Source organism: Tenrec ecaudatus, chromosome 4, assembly GCF_050624435.1.
Source record: "Tenrec ecaudatus isolate mTenEca1 chromosome 4, mTenEca1.hap1, whole genome shotgun sequence".
NCBI lineage: Eukaryota > Metazoa > Chordata > Mammalia > Afrosoricida > Tenrecidae > Tenrec > Tenrec ecaudatus.
Genome location: NC_134533.1, coordinates 52,655,777 through 52,674,611, shown reverse-complemented (window position 1 = coordinate 52,674,611; position 18,835 = coordinate 52,655,777). Strand labels below are relative to the sequence as shown.

The window sequence follows — 18,835 nt, the reverse complement described above, 5'->3', positions numbered from 1 at the left end:
AATGTTTGTGTAAGGAATTTCTGATCAACCAAATGCAAAAACCTTATTCAGATATTGAGTCAAGCAAATAAAAACACATACATAAGTACACAGATACATTTTTTTAAAACAATGAGGAAAATTTACTTGAGGCTGCTTCCAAACGTTTGTGGGAAAATGGAATGAAGAGACAGTAACACTTTCCGACGCACTTCTCAAAGCTCCCTCATATTGGGTGGCACCAAACCAAACCAAAACCCGCGGCCATCAAGATGCCAGCTGAGAGCAGCCCTGCAGGATGGAGCACAACTGCTCCCTACGGCGTCCAAGACCGCCACCCGATGTGCAGCAGACAGCTCCCGCGTTCTCCCACAGAGCAGCTGCGGGTGTGAACTGCCAGCCTCACAGTGAGCAGCCCAACGCTTAACCCAGTGTGCCACCAGAGATCCTTGTACTGGATGACATTACAGGTTATTATGTTGTTTGAGGTATGATAGACTATATTATGGTACCCAAAACAGTCTGTACGTTTCAGAGGTAAATAAAAAGGTGGGCATTGATTACTGGCAGGGGCTACTTACCACTCAGGTAGCCAAACACATACACGGGACTGTGTTGCTTTGGAATCGGCTTCTGGAAATTCAACATAAGACTAGCACTGACAGAAACCGGTAGAAAAGGGGGAAGTAATATCACACAATCCTCTTGTCCTGCTGATTTCTGAAAGAAGCTGCTGCTTAGAAAAGTCTAATCACCACCATCCAACTCAGCAATCACCCTCCTGGGTTGGGTATCTACCCCAGAGAACTGAAAATGGGTCTTCACATAAAAACCCGTCAGCCATGTTTATAGCGGCTTCAACTACAACAGCCCTCCTGATTCCAAATGAGATTCATTCTTAAGGGCCTTGAGGTCAAATGTAAAGGTGAATCAGAACAGGTGTGTGCAGTTCTTTCTTAGCCTTAACTTTAGTTAACAACCTATCCTTTTCAAGAGATATAAGAAACCTGAAAACAAACAAACAAATAAACAAAAAAGAAGCCTGCAATGTGCAGCAAGTGAAAGTAACTGAGATGGAGGATTTGTGGTGAATGTGAGTTGGCACATTGTTTCAGTGAGGGCCATCTCCATACCCGTAAAGGACAGCTAGGGGTTATCCGGACAACAGACATTAGTGATGCAGAAATGCTCTGAAGTCGAGACACTGGGCACAGCCCGGTGCCCTCGCAATGGTGGATCGTTAAACAATCTCTGGTACATCCATCCACAAAGCACAACTCAGTCATAAAAAAGAAACAAATTACTGACACTCGTAACTCGAATGACTCTCCGGGGAATTATGCTATGTGAAAAAAAGCCAATCCTAAAATGTCACGTACTGAATGATTGCACTCTGGAATGACACCATCGTAGAGCCGGAGAAGGGGTGAATGTTCCCAGGGGCTGAGGAGAGTAATGGTGTTGGCGAGGAATATGGAAGGTACCACGGACTGCCAGAAGAACAGACAAATCTGTCTTGGAAGACGCCCAGCTGTGAGTTAGACCCGACTCGACCGAACCAACAACCACAGTGGGGAGAATAAGGAGCCTGCTGGTGTGGTTGGGCAAGCATTGGGCAGCTAACCACAAGGGCCGCAGTTCGAGTCCACAGGTTGCTCCACATGAGAAGGATGGGGCTGTCTGCTCCCACGAGGATTTCCAGAGCCTCAGAATCCCTGTACAGGGTCACTGTGAATCTGAATCAAGGGGATGGCAGTGGTTTGGCTGACTGGTTGGTTGGTGTGAACAGGGGGGAAGGGAAGGATACAACAGGGCAGCAAGAGGGATCTCTGGGGGGATGCTAACATCCTGGTTGTAATTTTAAACTATGGTTTTGCAAGATGCTGCCATTGGAGGGAACCGGGAAACGGGGCCCGGGATAGCTCAGCATTCAACTGTATACGCATCTATAGTTAGCTCAAATTAAGTATTTAATTTTAAAAAGTAATCTGCTAACCCCAGGAGACCATTCTGCACTTTTCCATACCTCCTGTCCCCTGTTCACTTGACAACTGAACTCAGTCACCAACCACTTGGGCCTCAGCTGCCACCACCAGTTAGTGCTATCCTCTAGCCGCATGGGAGTGAGAGCAGAGACATGAGGAGGGGAGAGGGCAAGGGTGACTGCTCTTCCACACAGCGCCTTCTACCCCAGCCACACAGGCCACGACCTGTCCACCTCAGTCCTGGTGCAGAAGACAGGGGCACCAGAAGCTTCCCAATAGGCACGAGACATTAAAACAAACAGAAGCCACTATGATGGGGGCTAAGAATGTGAACCGAGTTTTCTCACTACCTTCCTCGCTGTATAACCCTGTGAGAGGTAGGTTTATTGTGCCAACATGGCCAATAAGAACATGTGGGATTAATAAGGTCACACTTTGATTAGAGGGCAAAGAGATAAATGGATTGGCAAGCCCCACCTATCTCTCTTGCTTTCCGGTATACATACCAGTGTGTGGCTGCCTTAGCTAGTTCTCTAATGAAACTTGAAAGCTACACTACCTGTGGGACACCCAACCCATGGACCGTGTCACTAGAGCTTGAGGCTCCTTCGAGACCTGCTTCACCACACTGTTGGTGTGTACATCGCTTGATCTGGAGACTGTCAGATCCTATCATCTGGCTGACTGTTGGTGACCTGCCCTGTTGTTTACTGCCTGTAGCCAGACTGCCTGCATTGCTATATGGAAGACTCAGCTGTCTGCTTCCTTGACCTTGGACCCAGCAGCCCTTGTGAGTTGAATGATTTCCATTATTAACTGTTTCATGGAAGTGAGTTGAACTGAACCCTCTGTACTGCTGTGTGGATTAGTTAGCTGTTGTACTTCTTCTTGCTCTATCTCTCTACATTTTTATAATCATAAGGGTCAATGGATGGATGTATGAATTGTGATAAGAACTGTACGAGCCCCCAATAAAATTATTTTTTTTTAATCGTAAGTTTCCTGGTTTTGTTTCTCTAGAGAACCCTGTCTAACACAAACCCTAGAGACAGCTCCCACCTTCCTGGACCTCAGTTTCCTCACGTATAAACATTAAACTCGAGTTGCAGCATGCACATTGGGCACTGAAGTCAAGAAAGCAAGAGCCGAGCACTGAGCCTGGCTCACAGAGAAGCACGGGAAGAGCTCGCCTCCCTTCCCTGCTCCCCTAGACAACTTGTCCTCCGCCCTCTCCTTCGACACCAGAGCCGCAACACAGCGGGACTCTTGAAGGAATTACCCCTTCGAGTCTCTCCTCCTTGCCAGCCTACTGAAGAAACAAAAGCCGAATGCTCACCTGTAGCAGCTAACGCATGCCTCAGTCCAGCCGCCACACTCACAACCGTCTCTCTCAGGAGCTGTCAAGAGACAAAGCATTCAGATCTTAGAACCCTCCATCCAACTACGTTATCTATGGCCAACTACAATGTAGCAAGGTCCCCATTCTGCGTCTGATTGACCTACAGTTTTTTTGTTGTTTTCTTACTTTACCCAAACACTTTTTTTTTAATCATTCTATTGGGGGTTCTTTATAGCTCCTATCACAATCCATCCATCCATAAACTGTTTCAAGCACATTTGTACATACATTGCCATCATCATTTCCAAAGCATTTTCTTTCTACTTGAGCCCTTGATATCAGCTAATTCCTGTGCCACCCTCCCACCCCCGCCTCATGAACCTTTGATAATTTATCTTTTTGTTTTTCATATCTTAAACACAGACTGCTATCTCCCTTCACCTACTTTTCTGTTGTTCACCCCCCTGGGAGCAGATTATATGTCTATCATGTTGATTGGTTCCCCCTTTCTCCCCCCAACCATCCCCTTACCAAATATTTCTATAAGCATCCCTAAAATAACCACCCCTTTAAAAAACCTAACAAGATGTACCACTGCGCCTCTTGGGGCTGGGAGGGACCTTTGAGATCCTCCAGCCCAAGGTTGGCAAACTTTCCCGTAAAGGGGAGAGTGAGTAAATATCTTAAACATTATTTGCCATCTGGCTGCTGGCACGACGCCTCAACACTGCCCCGGGAGCCTAAAAGCAGTCACAGGCAGGCAGGCATACCTCGGCAACATTGCAGGTTCATTTCCAGGCGGCGTCAATAATCACAATGAAGCCTGTCCCATGAATGTTATGGTTTCCCAGGGCATAAATAGCTATGCTTACATTATATTCTACTGAGTGTGCCATAGCATTATTCAAAAGTCCAAACTATCGTGAGGATAACTACAATGGGATGGAGACATGAAGCGAGCATGTGCTGTTGGGAAATGACTTGCTCAGGAGACTTGCTGGACGCTGGGCAGCCACAAACCTGACATTTAGAAGTCTCAAGATCTGTGGCACTTGGTGAGGTACAATACAACGGGGTACATCTGTACATAAACAAATGGGGGTGGCTGTGTCACGACATGCCTCTACTTGTGAAGAAATGACAAGCCCTGGGTTAATTCAGTCCACATCCAATGCCCAGACCCCTCCACACCACCACACCAGTGGTCCCCCATCCAACCCCTTCCAAACATCTGGCTCCAGTGACACAAGGCTCGGGGTACGCTTCCTAGGTGTCTGCTCCATTTTTCTCAACAGAAAAAAAAATTGCTGCCATCGGGTCAATTCTGATTCATACACAGTTCCATTTACCTCCTTGGAGGAGACAAATCTGTCTGCCCATAGCTTCTGACGATGCTTCCCAATATCTGATGATCGTTGCCATGTCCTCTCTAAGACAGCGCCAAAACACCATTGTCATGCGCTCCCCAAGTTTTAAAAAGACAGCCTCAAATCTCAAATACTCTTCCTCTCTGGGTGAGGAGCTTAACCCATCCCCCAGCCACCTTGAGCATGCAATGGACTCAGTGAATTCATTTCCGATGAATACAATAAGGATGTGTGGCTAAGAGACACGGTAATCAAAGGCACCAAGGCAGCCTACCCAGCCTCTCTCTCTTGGACCGCACTTGCGGGAAGCCACCTGCCATGTCTGGATAGTTCTACGGAGAGGCCCACCAGCACGGAACTGAGCCTCTGCCAACATGCAGGGGAGAGAACTTGAAAGTGGAGCCGCCAGCCCAGCTGAGCCTTCAGACGAAAGCAGAAGCCCCAGGGTCACCTTCACGGCAACCTATGAGACTGGCTAAACTGTTCCCAGATGCCTGGCGGTCAGAAACTGTGAAATAAAAAATGTGGGCAGCTTTTAACTATTAAATGTTACTTGGTTGCACAGTAACAGCTAACTGGTTCCTCTCTCGTCTTCAGTTCAAGCATGCTCAACTGCATCTCCCCTGTGGGGGCAGGGTTTCATGGCCTCATCATCCATCTAATGATCTTCTAGGTCATCCATCTCTCTCTTCAGAGGCTCGGACACTCACTATGGGACTTTAGCATGCTGGTTTGCTGATGGGTCCACAGTCTCTCGCATGATTCCATTTATAGGAACTACCCAGGAAAGCCAGAGACACCGAAAGCAGGCGCATGGTCATCATGGGCTGAGCAGAGCAGGGAGGAAGGAGAACTGACTGCTAATGAGAATGGAGTTTCTTGTGGTGATGAAACTGTACTTTTCCCAAATGATGGGTCCACACAGAATGCACATAGCACCCCTTGAAAAAGAATGCACAAGGGGACTGTCGGTGGCAAAAACAACCACATGCACATTACTTATGTCTGCACATGATTGATAATAGTTAGCATCAATTCTCTGTGGATATAGCACATTGTGTAAGAGCAAACTCTTTGGTATGTGAATCATATCTCAAAAGAGTTAGTTTCACCTGCTTTTGTTTTACATCGTTAGAAGGCGCTCCCAGGAAATTGCTCGTTACCTATGCGGCTTGCATTTCCCTCCTCCTGGGCGGCACCGGTCTGTACCATGTGTAAGGCTTCGTGTCTTTAGGCCAGTCACTTCTCTCTGGACCTGCTTCTAATGTGATTATTAATGACTAATTTCAGAAATGAAAAATGTCATCGGTGTCCTTATCATGTCTAGTGTCTTTCTTTTTCTGCCTTGTAAAAATAAACAGAAATGTGGGTGAAGGGAGACAATCGGCAGTCTAAGATACAAAATAACAATAATAATATATAATTGATCAAGGATACAAGGTTGGGAGGGAAAGGAGTGAGGGGGAAAAAAAGAGCTTATACCAAGGACTTAAGTAGAAAATGTTTTAGAAATGAAGATGGCAATATATGTACAAATATATGCTTGATACAATTGATGTTTGGAATGTTGTAAGAGCCCCAATAAAATTGTGTGTGTGTGTGTGTGTGTATGTGTGTGTACTACCAGAAATTTTCCCAGGGTTCCTTCATAACACCCACATTTTTCAAGAAGGACCTACATTTTCTCAAGTCAAATTCTCCTACCTCCTGGCTTCTCTGGGACTAAGTCAGGCTAGAGGAAAACGGTGACATTATCCTTGGGAAATGTAATGGCCACTCTAAAATTCAGTCCCCATGAAAGACAACGCTGCAGCTTTGACCGAGAGGCTCTCATAACGGGACCAGGCTAGCTCAGTATCAGGTACTCCCCCAGTCTCACTGACACAGTGCTGCAGCGTGGGCTCAAGCAAGGAAATGAGCCCAAGGACAGGGCAGTGTTCCATTTTATTGTGCACAGAGTCACAATGGGTCAGAACCGACTCGATGGCAACTGTGACTGTTAGATAATTTTGTGTCAACTCAAAATAAATCCAACCTGTCAATCAGGTCAGTCTGATGGTGCCTCCTTATGGGCCTGGCCTTCTCATAAGGAGGACCCAGGGAGCCTCCCTCTCTCTGCTTTTTGCTTGCTGCTTGCTGACCCCCTTAAGAGCTGCCAGAGCCCTGCCATGCTTCCACTGACCTTGGATCCACACGACTGCACCCAGCAGCCTGCGATCTCCCTGCATTCTGCATCATTGCATGTGACTGTGTGAGTCTGAAGAGAGACTATGGACTAGTATTGGAACTCAGGAACTTGTGGTGGACTCTTATGGGATGTTTTCTTGATATCAAATTACTTCTTGATATAAAGCTCTTTCTTAGACGTGTTACACTTGATCTTAGCCAAAAGGCCGAGAAGTGATCTTTCTTATACATATATGAATGTAACTGCTTTTGTGTCCCTAGTCAACCCAGCCTAACATAGCCCCTGACAACAACAGCAACATCCCAATCACAGGAGCACTGGTCCACGGAGGTTAATCATTCAGATGCTAATCAAAAGGTGAGCAGTTCAAGCCCATGGTACAAACTGTAGAAATCCCATGGGGCAGTTCCACTCTGTCTTGGAAATCCCATGGGGCAGTTCCACTCTGTCTTAAACTGAGTCAGAAACCACTTGACAATAGTGGTGTAGGGCGGCTAAACGCAAGGTCAGCTGTTCAAACCCACCAGCCACACAATGCTTTCCACGGGAAAAAGAAGGTATTTTCTGCCCCTGAAAGATTGACAGCCCTGGAAACTCAGAGGAGCTGTTCTACTCTGTCCCATAAGGTCATTATGCATCAGAATTGACTTGATGGCAGTGCCTTTTGGTTTGGCTTTGAGCTTATCCTTACCTCGATGGCCTGGGGAACCACACATCTTTGAGGTCCATGAGGAACTCCGAGTTGACCAAACAAGTTGGATCCACACGATAGAACTTGACCACCTTCTGCAAAAAATAGTTACTTACATTGCAAGTGTACAGGAAACCTATCGGTGAACAATGAGTACATGAGACGCCAAATAAAAACGAGACAAGGTAGTGGGGTCCCTCTGTTTCAGCGTATTCAAGCCACGTTCTCTGTAAAACAGTGCAGCACCTTGTGTTGGGCGGGGAGGCTACTTTTTCCACACTTCATATTTCCATCTCTTGAAAGTTCTAATACTGTAGCATTCCCGGCCTTTCTCCTTATCTGTCTGCATCCTCACTGCTTTCTGCAGAAAGAGGAACAACCTGACCATTGGTGGGTTTGGGATGAGGAACAGGATATGGTGTGCTGGCACCTTCCTCGCTCCTTGCCCTGGGTCTGCCTTTACAGAGCAAGTTTTCTGGGTGGGCACACAGGAAAGATTTCCCCCCTGGAGAAGCCCTAGAGTTTGGGGAGCGACTTTGGATCAGGGGAGTGTTAGCAGAATGAACACTGTCCTCCGGTTTCATTTTAGCTGTAAAAGCCCAAGATAAGCTTGTCATAAAGGAAATCCATTATTCAGATTCTAATCATCTTTACTAAGTGTGACAGACATTACCGGTCCCCTCGGCAGGGTCTTAAGGAAGAAGTAAGAGACCGTCATACAGACAAGAAGGGTCAGCCCAAAGAGAGGGATCAAACCCTAAACCAAACTCACTGCCGGAGAGCCGATTCCAACGCAGCACAACCCTAGAGGGGGACACGGTACAACTGCCCTGTGGGTTTCCAAGACTATAACTCTTCAGGGGGAGTAGGAAGCCTCATCTTTCTCCTGCTGATTGGCTGGTGGTTTTGAACTGCTGGCCTTGTGAATTGGATTAGTTTGGGGTTGCTAAAGAGAAATGCATGAGAGTTTGGGGAATAAAAAACAGAGCAAGGAAAGTGGGTAGTTACAGAAAGCTGAGTGCTAAAAAGCCTGGCATTAGAGTTGTACACATGAAAAACCACACACGTCTGGTGCAAGGGAGTGATATGGTCATGAGCAACTGATGCCCTCGCCAGGAGCCAGAGATGGTCCTTTCCAGAATGGATAACAAGACAAGGTGAAGCCAGGCAAAGAGGTTAAACCTGTTTTAAGGGAGAAGGCAGCTGGCCAAGGAACTATTGCCAAGGATACTCCAACTACTCCCAAGAACATATTCTTCTACATCCTCTCTGCTGTCTGGCTCACAGAGACCAGAGTTCTGCTCAGTAAGTATCATGCTCACCCGCACTTATTGGCGTGGTTACATTCCAAAGACCAAGGAGTTAGATACAAATTGACGTTATGTAAAAGAGGAAGATGGCCACATCAGATCACAAGATGGAAGATAATGACATAGTTTCACAATTGCCAAGTTTCATCCTTACGTAGCTGTCAAACCACTGAATCATGACCCAGCCAAAATGACATGTAAGGTTAATCACTCAGCTCGCATTATTCTGGCCTTGCACCTCCATCATTAATGTACGAAATAGTTGTAAACACAAGACGTCAAATAATGGGACAGTTGATATGTAAGGAGTGGAGGGAGACACTAAAAAAACAATCACTCGTTGGGGAAAACCAACCTGCTACCACTGCCCAGGCAAACTCTAAATTCCTCAAGCTTCCCCACAACAGCCTCCTCTTTAGCTAGCACTACTCACCAGCTAACCAAGGCACAAGGCTTTCATGACACAGGTAGCGGCAACCAAGAGACCTAGTCCATCCCTCAGCCTCTAGAACAACTTCTGCAGCCCAATCCTCTTTACTGCTAAGCATCTCCTTGCAAAGGGCACCGCCCCGCTGTTGTGCTTAGCCACCAGAGGGACCATTCGTAGGGTGTTTAAACAGATCATCACCATCACGTTCTTCACACCCAAAGCCTGCATGGTGATACCTGGGTGTGAACTCACCTGTGAGTATAATGCTAAAATCCCAGCCACATGCCACCTGTTGGACAGGACAGCCAAGGAGGGAGGTGCAAGGGGTGAAATGCAGGACATCCTCTGTGTGGCCAAGTCCCAGCTGCCCATCTTTATTCAGGCCACAAACCCAAAGCCCACCTCCATCTGCAAAACATAAAGGTACTGGTGAAGGGTGAGCACTGGGAAATGACAAGTGCCAGGGCCAGCAGAAAGATGTCACTCCTTATTTGGAGAGGGGAATGACTTTGTTCTCAACTCAAATTAATCAGCCATGTATGTGAAGGTGCTCAGGAAAGAAATGGCGCAGGGCCAAGGGGCTCAAATGTAAAGATCTAAATGGAAAGGCTCAGTCCTAGAGCAGTCCACCAATCACCAAACTGGATGTCTCCTATAACAACACAGGCCAACATTTACTGGACACTTAGAATGGGCCAGGTACTGTTCTAAGAGCCTTCAGTACAGGGCCAACTTCTCTTTTAGGCAAACTGCCCAGGACCCACACTAGTCTTAAGGGTCCATTAAAATGTTTCCATTTTAATCTCTTTGAAAACAAGATGGGAAACATAATCATCCTGAATGCAGAATAACAAACCCAGTCTGGCTTCTGATCATCTTTATGCCAAAGCAGTTATGAATACTATTTGGTATGGAGGAGAGGTCCACAAAAGGCAAAACTGTCGAGGGTCGTGATGGGCGAGTCATGACGCCACCCGGCTAACTCATGGGGCCTCCTGCTCCACTATTATCATGCCCATGTCACAAGTGAAGAAAGCATGACACAGAGGAATTTAGGAACTTTCCCAAGGCCACAGAGCCGTGAAATCACAGAGCTAAGCAGTCTGATTCCAGAGCTGGAACAGGATGCAATATGCCCTCCTTCCCAATACAGTAGCCCTTGCAGGTTAAAGGAAGGAGAAACTCATGTTCTTAAGGAATGTTCCATCTAACTGCAGAGACTTCTAACTCCCACATGTGAGACAGCAACTGGTGTTGCCGTCATCTGGGTGTCCCATGTGACAGAGCAGAGCGATCACTCCCAGTGTTGGAGGCTTTGTGGGAGCAGACTCCTAAGTGTTTATTGCTCCGGCAAGCCTTACACTACCAGAACTCCATTAAATAGCAATAAATGCTATAAAATGTGATACATATTGCAGCTCTGCTACTAAGATGATCAGTCTTGCTAGCTTCATGTGTATGAGGGTGAAGGCCTAGGAGAGCTCTCAGGTCCTCCTAGCTCAGAAAACCCAGGATACTCTGATGACAAACATAGCCCCCCACCCCACCCCCTCTCTCTCTCTCACATGAGCAAGTATCTACAAGAGTTACCGGTGACAACTGCAGAGTGGCCTCCTCCTCCTGTGATCCTCCTCACACACCCAGGTTCACAGAAGTCACTCAGCCGCTGGGGCAAAAGAACATCCTCCTTATGGCCCAGGCCAAGTTGCCCATAGCTGTTTGCACCCTAGGGAGAAAATAAACCAAAGATGAGAGTATAGGGACCACAGCAAGTAATGTTCTCATATGCATCCTGATCTGCTCAGCCTGACAGACCTCTTAGAGTCTATAACAAATGAGACTTCACAGCAGGTCAACCCCTGGCTGCTAAGCAAAGGTCAGTGGTTCAAACCTACCAGTGGCTCTGTGACAGAAAAGCCTGGCGATCAGTTCTGGTAATGAGTAGAGTCAAGGAAACCCTATTCGGTTGTTCTATCTGTCCTTGCAAGACAGACAGCCTGGCTGTGAAAGAGCTTGGTACCTGACGGTACGGTCATTAAGAGAATCAACTGCATGGCACACCACAGCATCTGACAAGGTGACGTATGCCATCCAGGCTCAACTCTGGCCCCATCACCAGAGCTGAGGACTGACTGCCCAGTGCGAGCAGTCCTCAGCTTCTACCACTTGGACCATCCTGCTCCTTTCCCTTTCCAATGCGAGCTGTGGCCTTTGGGGGCAGCATGGAGTTTCTTCGGATAAAAGCTAAGGATTGGGAGGCTAAGGGGACATGGGGACAGTGTGGGTGGGAAAGAAATACACCGGGACAAGTCATCTATCTCCCTTTTCCTCGCCCCCTCACTAAGAGAACCAGCAGGAACTGTCTAGAATCCAAGGTAACCAAGAATGGTAAGCCCGTAGCAGGGCACTTCATCTGTAAATGAACTCTGCCATCCAGTTGAGGCTGACTCCTAGCAGCCCTATAGGTCAGGGTAGAACTGCCCCCTATGAGTTTCAAAACGAACTTTTCATGAGAGTAGAAAGTCCCATCTTTCTCCCATGGAGCGGCTGGTGGTTTCACACTGCTGACCTTGCAGTTAGCAGCCCAACTCATAACCACTATACCACCAAGGCTCCCCTCTATAAATGAAAGAAATTGACAATGATCTCTAAACATTTTTTTCCCTAAATATGCGTCTTGTGAGGCATCTGGTGAGATTCCTGTAAGGGCAGAGACCTCACCGTGGTGGGCAGTGTATCCACTATTGTTTTACGGGCCATCCAGGTCCCTATGGCCTCATCTGAATCCCTGTGGCCAGATGCGTTTGAGACGCAGAAAGCTGCAGATTTTAGTGTGTAGATCACATATTCTGGTACACTGCTAGGACAGCACTCCAGAGCAAAACAGTTGCAATATTTCTGCAACAAAATGTACAAATACTTACAAGGGGTGAGTAAAGGATACAAATAGACTTGTGTTGGACAGGTGTAGGTTTTCCCAGCTTTTTGTGTTTAGAACTGAAGATAAAGGATTGTGGACCTACAGGGGATCTTTCTAAATTTTCAGAAATCCTCATATAATTTCTCTAAGTTGCTCCCTCCTGGTTGTTACTTTCTGGAAATGAGCAGTAAAGCCTCTTAAAAATCTATTGTTGTTTTTTAATAATGCCTGAATGAGGGAACATGATTTCAAGCAACTTTACACACACACACACACACACACACACACACACACACACACACCCTCTTAGATGGATACCAGGGTAGAAGAGAAAAGTCGGAAGAAGTAGTAGTGTTCTTGTTCTGTTGTAATGTGTTGCTGTTTTAACACAGATGAATGTATATCTACAAAATCTCTCCCCACTGTAGCTATTTCACAGCCAGTCCAGAGGTGCAAACCCTGGCAGGGGCAGACCCGGAGGCTCTCAGGGATAAGATTAACTACAAATCACTGAGTCCTCACCAGGACACTTAACATTCTCATTTAATCTAACAACCTGGGAGCTGGACTTATACTCCCATTTCACAGATGAAGAAACTAAGCCTTAGAGAATTTAAGTAACTTTCCAATCACACAGCTGGCCGACAGCAAGAGGTCGCCTGTCTCCTTTCATTAAACCACAGTATCTCTTAGGGGAAGGGGGGTGGAAAGGATATACAGGTGACCTAGCCCAGAGCTTTACCTGGCAGGAAGCTAACATCTAAAATCAAAACGAACTAATTTAAACCCCTATGAGTTTGTCTTCTTTCTCTGCTGTATATTTCTTCATAGCGCTTATCACTGCCTAACACTGCCACATCATTTGTTCACTGATGCCATATCTACCTCCCCCACTGGAAATAAACTCCATAAGGGAAAGAACTCTGCTTGTCAGAGCCCACTGCTAGGGAAGGTTATCAGGAGAGACCAAACCAGAGCAAATCACTGCCATGCATCCCTTCGGACTCATGGTGACCCTACAAGGCCAGGCAGAACTGCCCCTGGCTCTTCTGAGACTGGAACAAGAATCGAATGTCTCCTCTTTCTCCCATGATCTGCTGACCTCACACTTAGCAGCCCAGGACATTATATACCACCAGGGTTCCATCAGTCAGGAGAGCCCAGTCCCTGGAGAAGGAAGTCCTACTTGGTAAAGTAGCGGGGCAGCAAAAAAGAGGAAGGCCCTCAACCAGAAGAGCGAGTGACACTGCAGCAGCAACAATGGGCTCAAATACAAGAATGGTGCTTCATTCTGTAAACGGGGTAGCTATGAGTGGGCACCAACTCAACAACACCTAACAGCAATTTTTCCTGCATCTAGAGCTTTCTGCCCAGACAAGGTGCATGTATATAAGTCTTTGAATTAATCTAAGACCCTATGAATCCCCACCTTGCAAAGATCAAATGAGAGCTCGCAGCACAGTGTGGAGCGCAGTGCCGATGTAAGGAATTTCTACTGGGCCTCTGGCAGCCCTGAGATCTCTTGACTACTGAAGGTCTGGGAAGCCACTGGCAGGAAGCAGGAGAAAGATGAGGCTGTCTACTCCCATAAAGATTTAAAGTCTCAGGAACCCTAGGGAGCAGTAGTTGAAATCTAATGGGGGTAGGGGTGGGGGAAGGAAGGAAACATCTGAGAAGCACAACAGTTAAGCACTCAGCCACTAACTGAAACAAAAAGTCAGCAGTTCAAACCCATCAGCCACTCCATATGAGACAAGACCCGAAGGCTCTGTTCTAAACACTAGGTTGCTAAAACAAAAAGTCAACAGTTCAAACTCACCAACCACTCGCAGAGAGACAATCTGCTCCCATAAAGATTCCAGCCCTGGCCCCCTGTGGTGTAATTCCCCTCCCTCCAAGGGGGTCACTATCAGTAGGAACAGACAGCATACAACAGTGACAAACATCTGGAGGGAAGTACTGACACCAGCACTCTTGGATTCAAATTGCCATCCCCTGATTCTGTAATGCAGCTGAAAAGCCTTCATTCCAAGTTGAAGGAGAACTTAGCACAATACAACTTAAACTACAAGTGTAAGTAAGTGCCTGCCTCCTTTGCAAATATTCCTGACACACCACACGGCGGGCGGGACACACACATACACACACAGGTAAACCCCATCTACACCAAGGACACAGCAGGAAGAATCAACCCATCATCAGGCCTGGCCCGGCCAGCAGTGGCTCAACAGTATGTCCATTTCAGTCCAGGCACGGCCTTACAGATGCAGCCTCCCAGCAGGAAAAAGCCAAAAGGCAGCGCCCACGCCCACCGGCAGGCACATAATCACATCCCACGTCCATAGCCAGCTCAAGGCTCAGAAACCCATGCTCCCTCGGATCACCCCAGGCTCTCCCTCTGCCAAGCTGTCACCTCCCAATCAACAAGTGCTGCCTTGTACTGCTAATTATCTTTTTTTTCTTTTTAATCCCTCAATGAACAGTGACGTTAACCATGACATAGGTGTTACTCCTCCGTGCCCCCATCCCCACCCCAGTCCCCGCCCCGCCATAGGAGCTGAAAGCCTTTCATTTTGAGTATTTCCCCAAAAGACCAGCACCTGTGCGGACACACAGCCGATAACCACTCACTCATTCATTCATTCATTCATTACTCAACAAATACTTACTGAGCACCTGCAGTGTGCTAGGCAGCAGAGACAGTGTGCGAGACAAGCAGACAGAAGCCCCGCCCTCATGACGCTCACATTCAAATCGGAGAGACTGGTATTAACAAATGATACCTGTCATCACAATGGTGCGAAGTGCTAGGAAGCACCCCGGGACGCTACGTCTGCAGGTACCCGCACACGCTGGTTGGTCACCTGCCACACGCTCCCGTGCACACTCAGAAAGACGACCCTGTCTCTCAGTGCACACCAACGCAGCCCAGACACCCACACCCCCACAATCCAGGCAAGATCTGTTCACAGCACAGTAACCAGCCAATATGCAGGGTCTCCGCCGGGGGAACGGCCCCTCGAGCACCGCAGGCCTCGCGTCCAAAGGTGCTCCCACAAGCCTGGGGTGGGGCAGGGCCTCCAACATCCAGGCAGTGGGAGGGTGGGGGGCACCGGGGGCTCCCTCAGGGCTCTGAGGCCCGCGAGGCTGTCGTTCCAGGAGCTCTCGGGGCCCGAGGTTCTGCAGGAACCACACGCTCTGCCCTGGAGGCAAGTTCTTCCCGCTGCCTCCCGGTCCCTCGGGTCCAGACCCCGCCAGACGGCAGGCTCCCACGTCACCCCGTGCAGACCCTTCCCGCACAGCCTTCTCAGCCTCAGCCCGGGAGCCTCCAACTCAGAGCCGCGTCCGGACCTCGGCCTCCCGGGCCCCGTTCCGCCCCAGCCAGACGTGGAGATCCCCGCGTCCCCCCACGCCCCCAGCCGGCCACGGCTCCAGCGGCGGGGAACCGGGGGCGGAGTCACGTACCCAGGCGAAGAGCGCGGCGGGGGCGGCCGGGGAGGCGCGCGGAGGGAGCTCCATGCCGGGACGCTGCGCTGCGCGGCCGGAAGGGGCCGGCTCGGGGGCGGAGCCAGTCGGCGGAGCCTGGGAGGGGTCTGTGGATGGGGAGGACCCAGGAGGCGGGGCGGGGCGGGGGCGGAGCCAGGCGGTGTCGGTGAATGGAGAGGACCCGAGAATCGGGGCGGAGCGGGGAGGGGGCGGAGCCAGGCGGCGTCTGTGGATGGAGAGGACACAAGAAGCGGGGCGGGGCGGAGTGGAGGGCCACGCCCACGGGCCGCCCCGCGCCCTGCTAGTGGGGCCCTGCCACCGGCTCGCCCCAGCGCGCTCTTTACTGATGCTCTGTGCAGCCGCACCACAACCGCTCTCTTGCCCAGCGCCTCCCAGCCTTCCTCTCCCACAGGGGCCCACCGGGGCCACCAGGGCGGAGATGACTTCGCCATCAGAGGGCAAGAAATGGAGCTAGGGGCTGGGTGGGGAGGCGTCCACCCAGCGTGGGGTGCGAAACTGGCTTTGAGCTTCTGGGGGAGCGCTGTGGGAATGGGCGGCCTTAATCTGGATAATCAACGCTGCATAATTTCCACCGAATATGCCATTGCACATAAAATGGCTTTTATCAGACACCTTCACATCCTGCTGATGAGAGTTAATTAAGTGCAGTATTCCTCAAGAAAATATGATTGTTAGAAAAATTTATTCTTGGAGGTCCGTACTGAGATAAATGGTTACAATGTACCCTAGCATAGCAAGGATTGTGTGGGTGGGATTGAGCAGTGTTTCTTCCTTCAGTTGTGAGTGGGTTGCTATGGGAACCGGGTTGAAGGCAGGGAACAATTTTGGAGAGTGCGTGGGTGGGTGGTTGGATCGATGGATGGGTAGATGGATGAAACCAAAACCAAACCCATTACCACAGAGTCAATTCCAACTCATAGCAATCCTATAGGTGAGGGTAGAACTGCCCCTGTGGGATTCAGAAATGGTAACTCTTTACAGGAGTACAAAGTCTTGTCTTTTTCCCTGGAATGGGCTGCTGGTTTAGAAATGTTGGCCTTGCCGTTCAAAGTCCAATGCATAAATGCCAACAGGACTTATAAGGGTGCTTCAAAAACTTCGTGGAAAATGAAACTGAAAGATAATGGAATTTCCCCATAAACGTTCTAAGTTATATACCACAAAATTGTAAAAACCTTTAATAGACAAAGTATCAAACTTAAAACTCTTGTTTCTAAACATATCCTCCGTGAGGCGTACAGATAGGCTTTTTTGAAAGTGGTGTTTCCATCTCTCGCTCTTCCCAAATTATTCTGCCCTCTTGGATGTAAACCATTTCAAAGTGTTTTTGAATGCTCCAGACACTCCTACTGTGCTCCTTTTAAATGGTATTTGAATTTGGGGAACAAAATTAAGTCTGTGGGACAAGATCAGGGTGCAGGGTGGATGCCGTAAGGTTTCCTAGCAGAATTCTCATAGAACAGCTCTGCTACCGTTGAAGAACAAGCAGGTGCATTGTTGTGATGGGAAAAATCCAAGGTGGGACTTTTCTGGCCTCTTTCTCGCCAATACAGTTTCCATTTTAAAAAGGGGAGAAAAACACAAAAACTTCCTAATACGCCCGTTATTGCCTGTGTCCTTCAAGAGAGTATCAAGATTATCCTTATGGATCAACCCCCCTCGCAGGCCCCCCTTGGGAAAAAAGGCACCATGACATCCTGAGCTGACCTCTCTGCCTCAAGTCCTCTTTTAGGTCTTCCCAACCTTCGTGAAAATGCTTGAGCATCTAGAAACTCTTGTTTCGTGAGGGACAGCATTCCCATAAATTTGCTGCAAAGCTTCAGTGATTTGGGAAAATGTCCACTGGACTTTTTTTAAAAATTGATATTAGCCCTGAGCTCAAACTTGTTTATTTGTTTCATGGCACTTTTAGTCATCCTAACAAGACTCTGACAGGCGTATTACTGAGTGAAGTTGTCTGAAGCTATTCGCGAATCATGGAGACATGTTTATGCACATTTGATTGGGAATAAAATGATATAAGTAGCATACTTTTCCATTTATCCTCCTGGGGGTGGTGGTGGTGGGTGTGTTGGTGGTGGTTAGGGGGTCATCAAGTTGGTTCTAAGTAATAGCAATCCTATTCTGTACAACAGAATGAAACACTGAAGAGGGAGCCCTTACCGTCTTCACCATCCTGGTTCTCTTTAAATCCCTTTTTGTAGCTGCTGTGTCAATCCAACTCACTGAGGGTCTTCAAGGTTAGGTTTTACTTACATATGTATGTATTTGTACATAGATACATATACTTTGATCAAGTACTTCCACTTCTGGTCATTTAACACACACACACACACACACACACACATCAGAACTGTATGCGAAGAAAGCCCAGGCAGGCGGCACATTAAGCTGTTAACAAAAGATTGGCAATTTCAAACTCGTAGCTGTACATAGGTCACACATACAGTGTAACTACAGGTCCGCAGTTCAAACCTCCAGCCAATCCTCGGGACACACACCAGCTGATCCTAGGGAGAAAGATGAGGCTATTTGGTCCCATTAAGATTTATAACCTCAAACACCCACAGGGACAATTCTATCCTGTCCTTTAGGGTCACTGTGAATCGAAATAGAATCAATATGTTGGCAGCAAGGGTTTTGTTTGTTTGTTTGTTTGTTTGTTTGTTTAAGCTGCTCTATCAGAGAATGATTTGGTAATAAGCCCCTGTGAGGATGTACAGTTCTGGAAACCATAAGGAGCATCTCTACTCCGTCCTACAAGTATGCTCACTGGGAGTTTGGAATGCACTGGTGGCTGCAAGCTTGGAGTTGATTTAGTTAGGTTCGAAGTGCACTGAAACAACTTACAAAATATTCACTCTGGGATTAGACTTAATAGGAAAGACTTAGAAATCACCTGAAATTTTAAAAATAAATTGATTGAGTGGCAGCATAGCCACCCAACAGAATACTGGGATAGCAGTAAAAGTGATGTCTGGGGAGTTCTTCTCACAAATCTTCTCTGGACATTATTTAATTTTCCCCAGTGACTCGGTGAACTAGACATCTCTCTTGAGAGCTAAGGAGCCTGAGATTCAGACTCTACCAAGAACTCCAAAAGGTGACTTTCTGGACCC

The 18,835-nt window shown here is 48.0% G+C and overlaps 1 protein-coding gene across 5 annotated transcripts in view; it reads right to left on the bottom strand.

Annotated features, from left to right (window-relative positions):
* SERGEF (secretion regulating guanine nucleotide exchange factor) overlaps positions 1–15,756 on the bottom strand; it is a 230,265-nt gene extending 214,509 nt beyond the window's left edge. For 3 of the 5 annotated variants that reach the window (XM_075548416.1, XM_075548420.1, XM_075548421.1), the window contains exons 1-5: positions 15,675–15,756; positions 10,880–11,015; positions 9,542–9,697; positions 7,550–7,644; positions 3,301–3,361 (exon numbers count right to left, since the gene is read on the bottom strand). In XM_075548416.1, the coding sequence (XP_075404531.1) occupies positions 3,301–3,361; positions 7,550–7,644; positions 9,542–9,697; positions 10,880–11,015; positions 15,675–15,728 (502 nt within the window). In that variant the 5' untranslated portion in view covers positions 15,729–15,756. The remainder of the gene's footprint in view (positions 1–3,300; positions 3,362–7,549; positions 7,645–9,541; positions 9,698–10,879; positions 11,016–15,674) is intronic. The other 2 variants (XM_075548417.1, XM_075548418.1) reach the window with 2 other exon arrangements.
* Between the last annotated feature and the right edge of the window lie 3,079 nt (positions 15,757–18,835).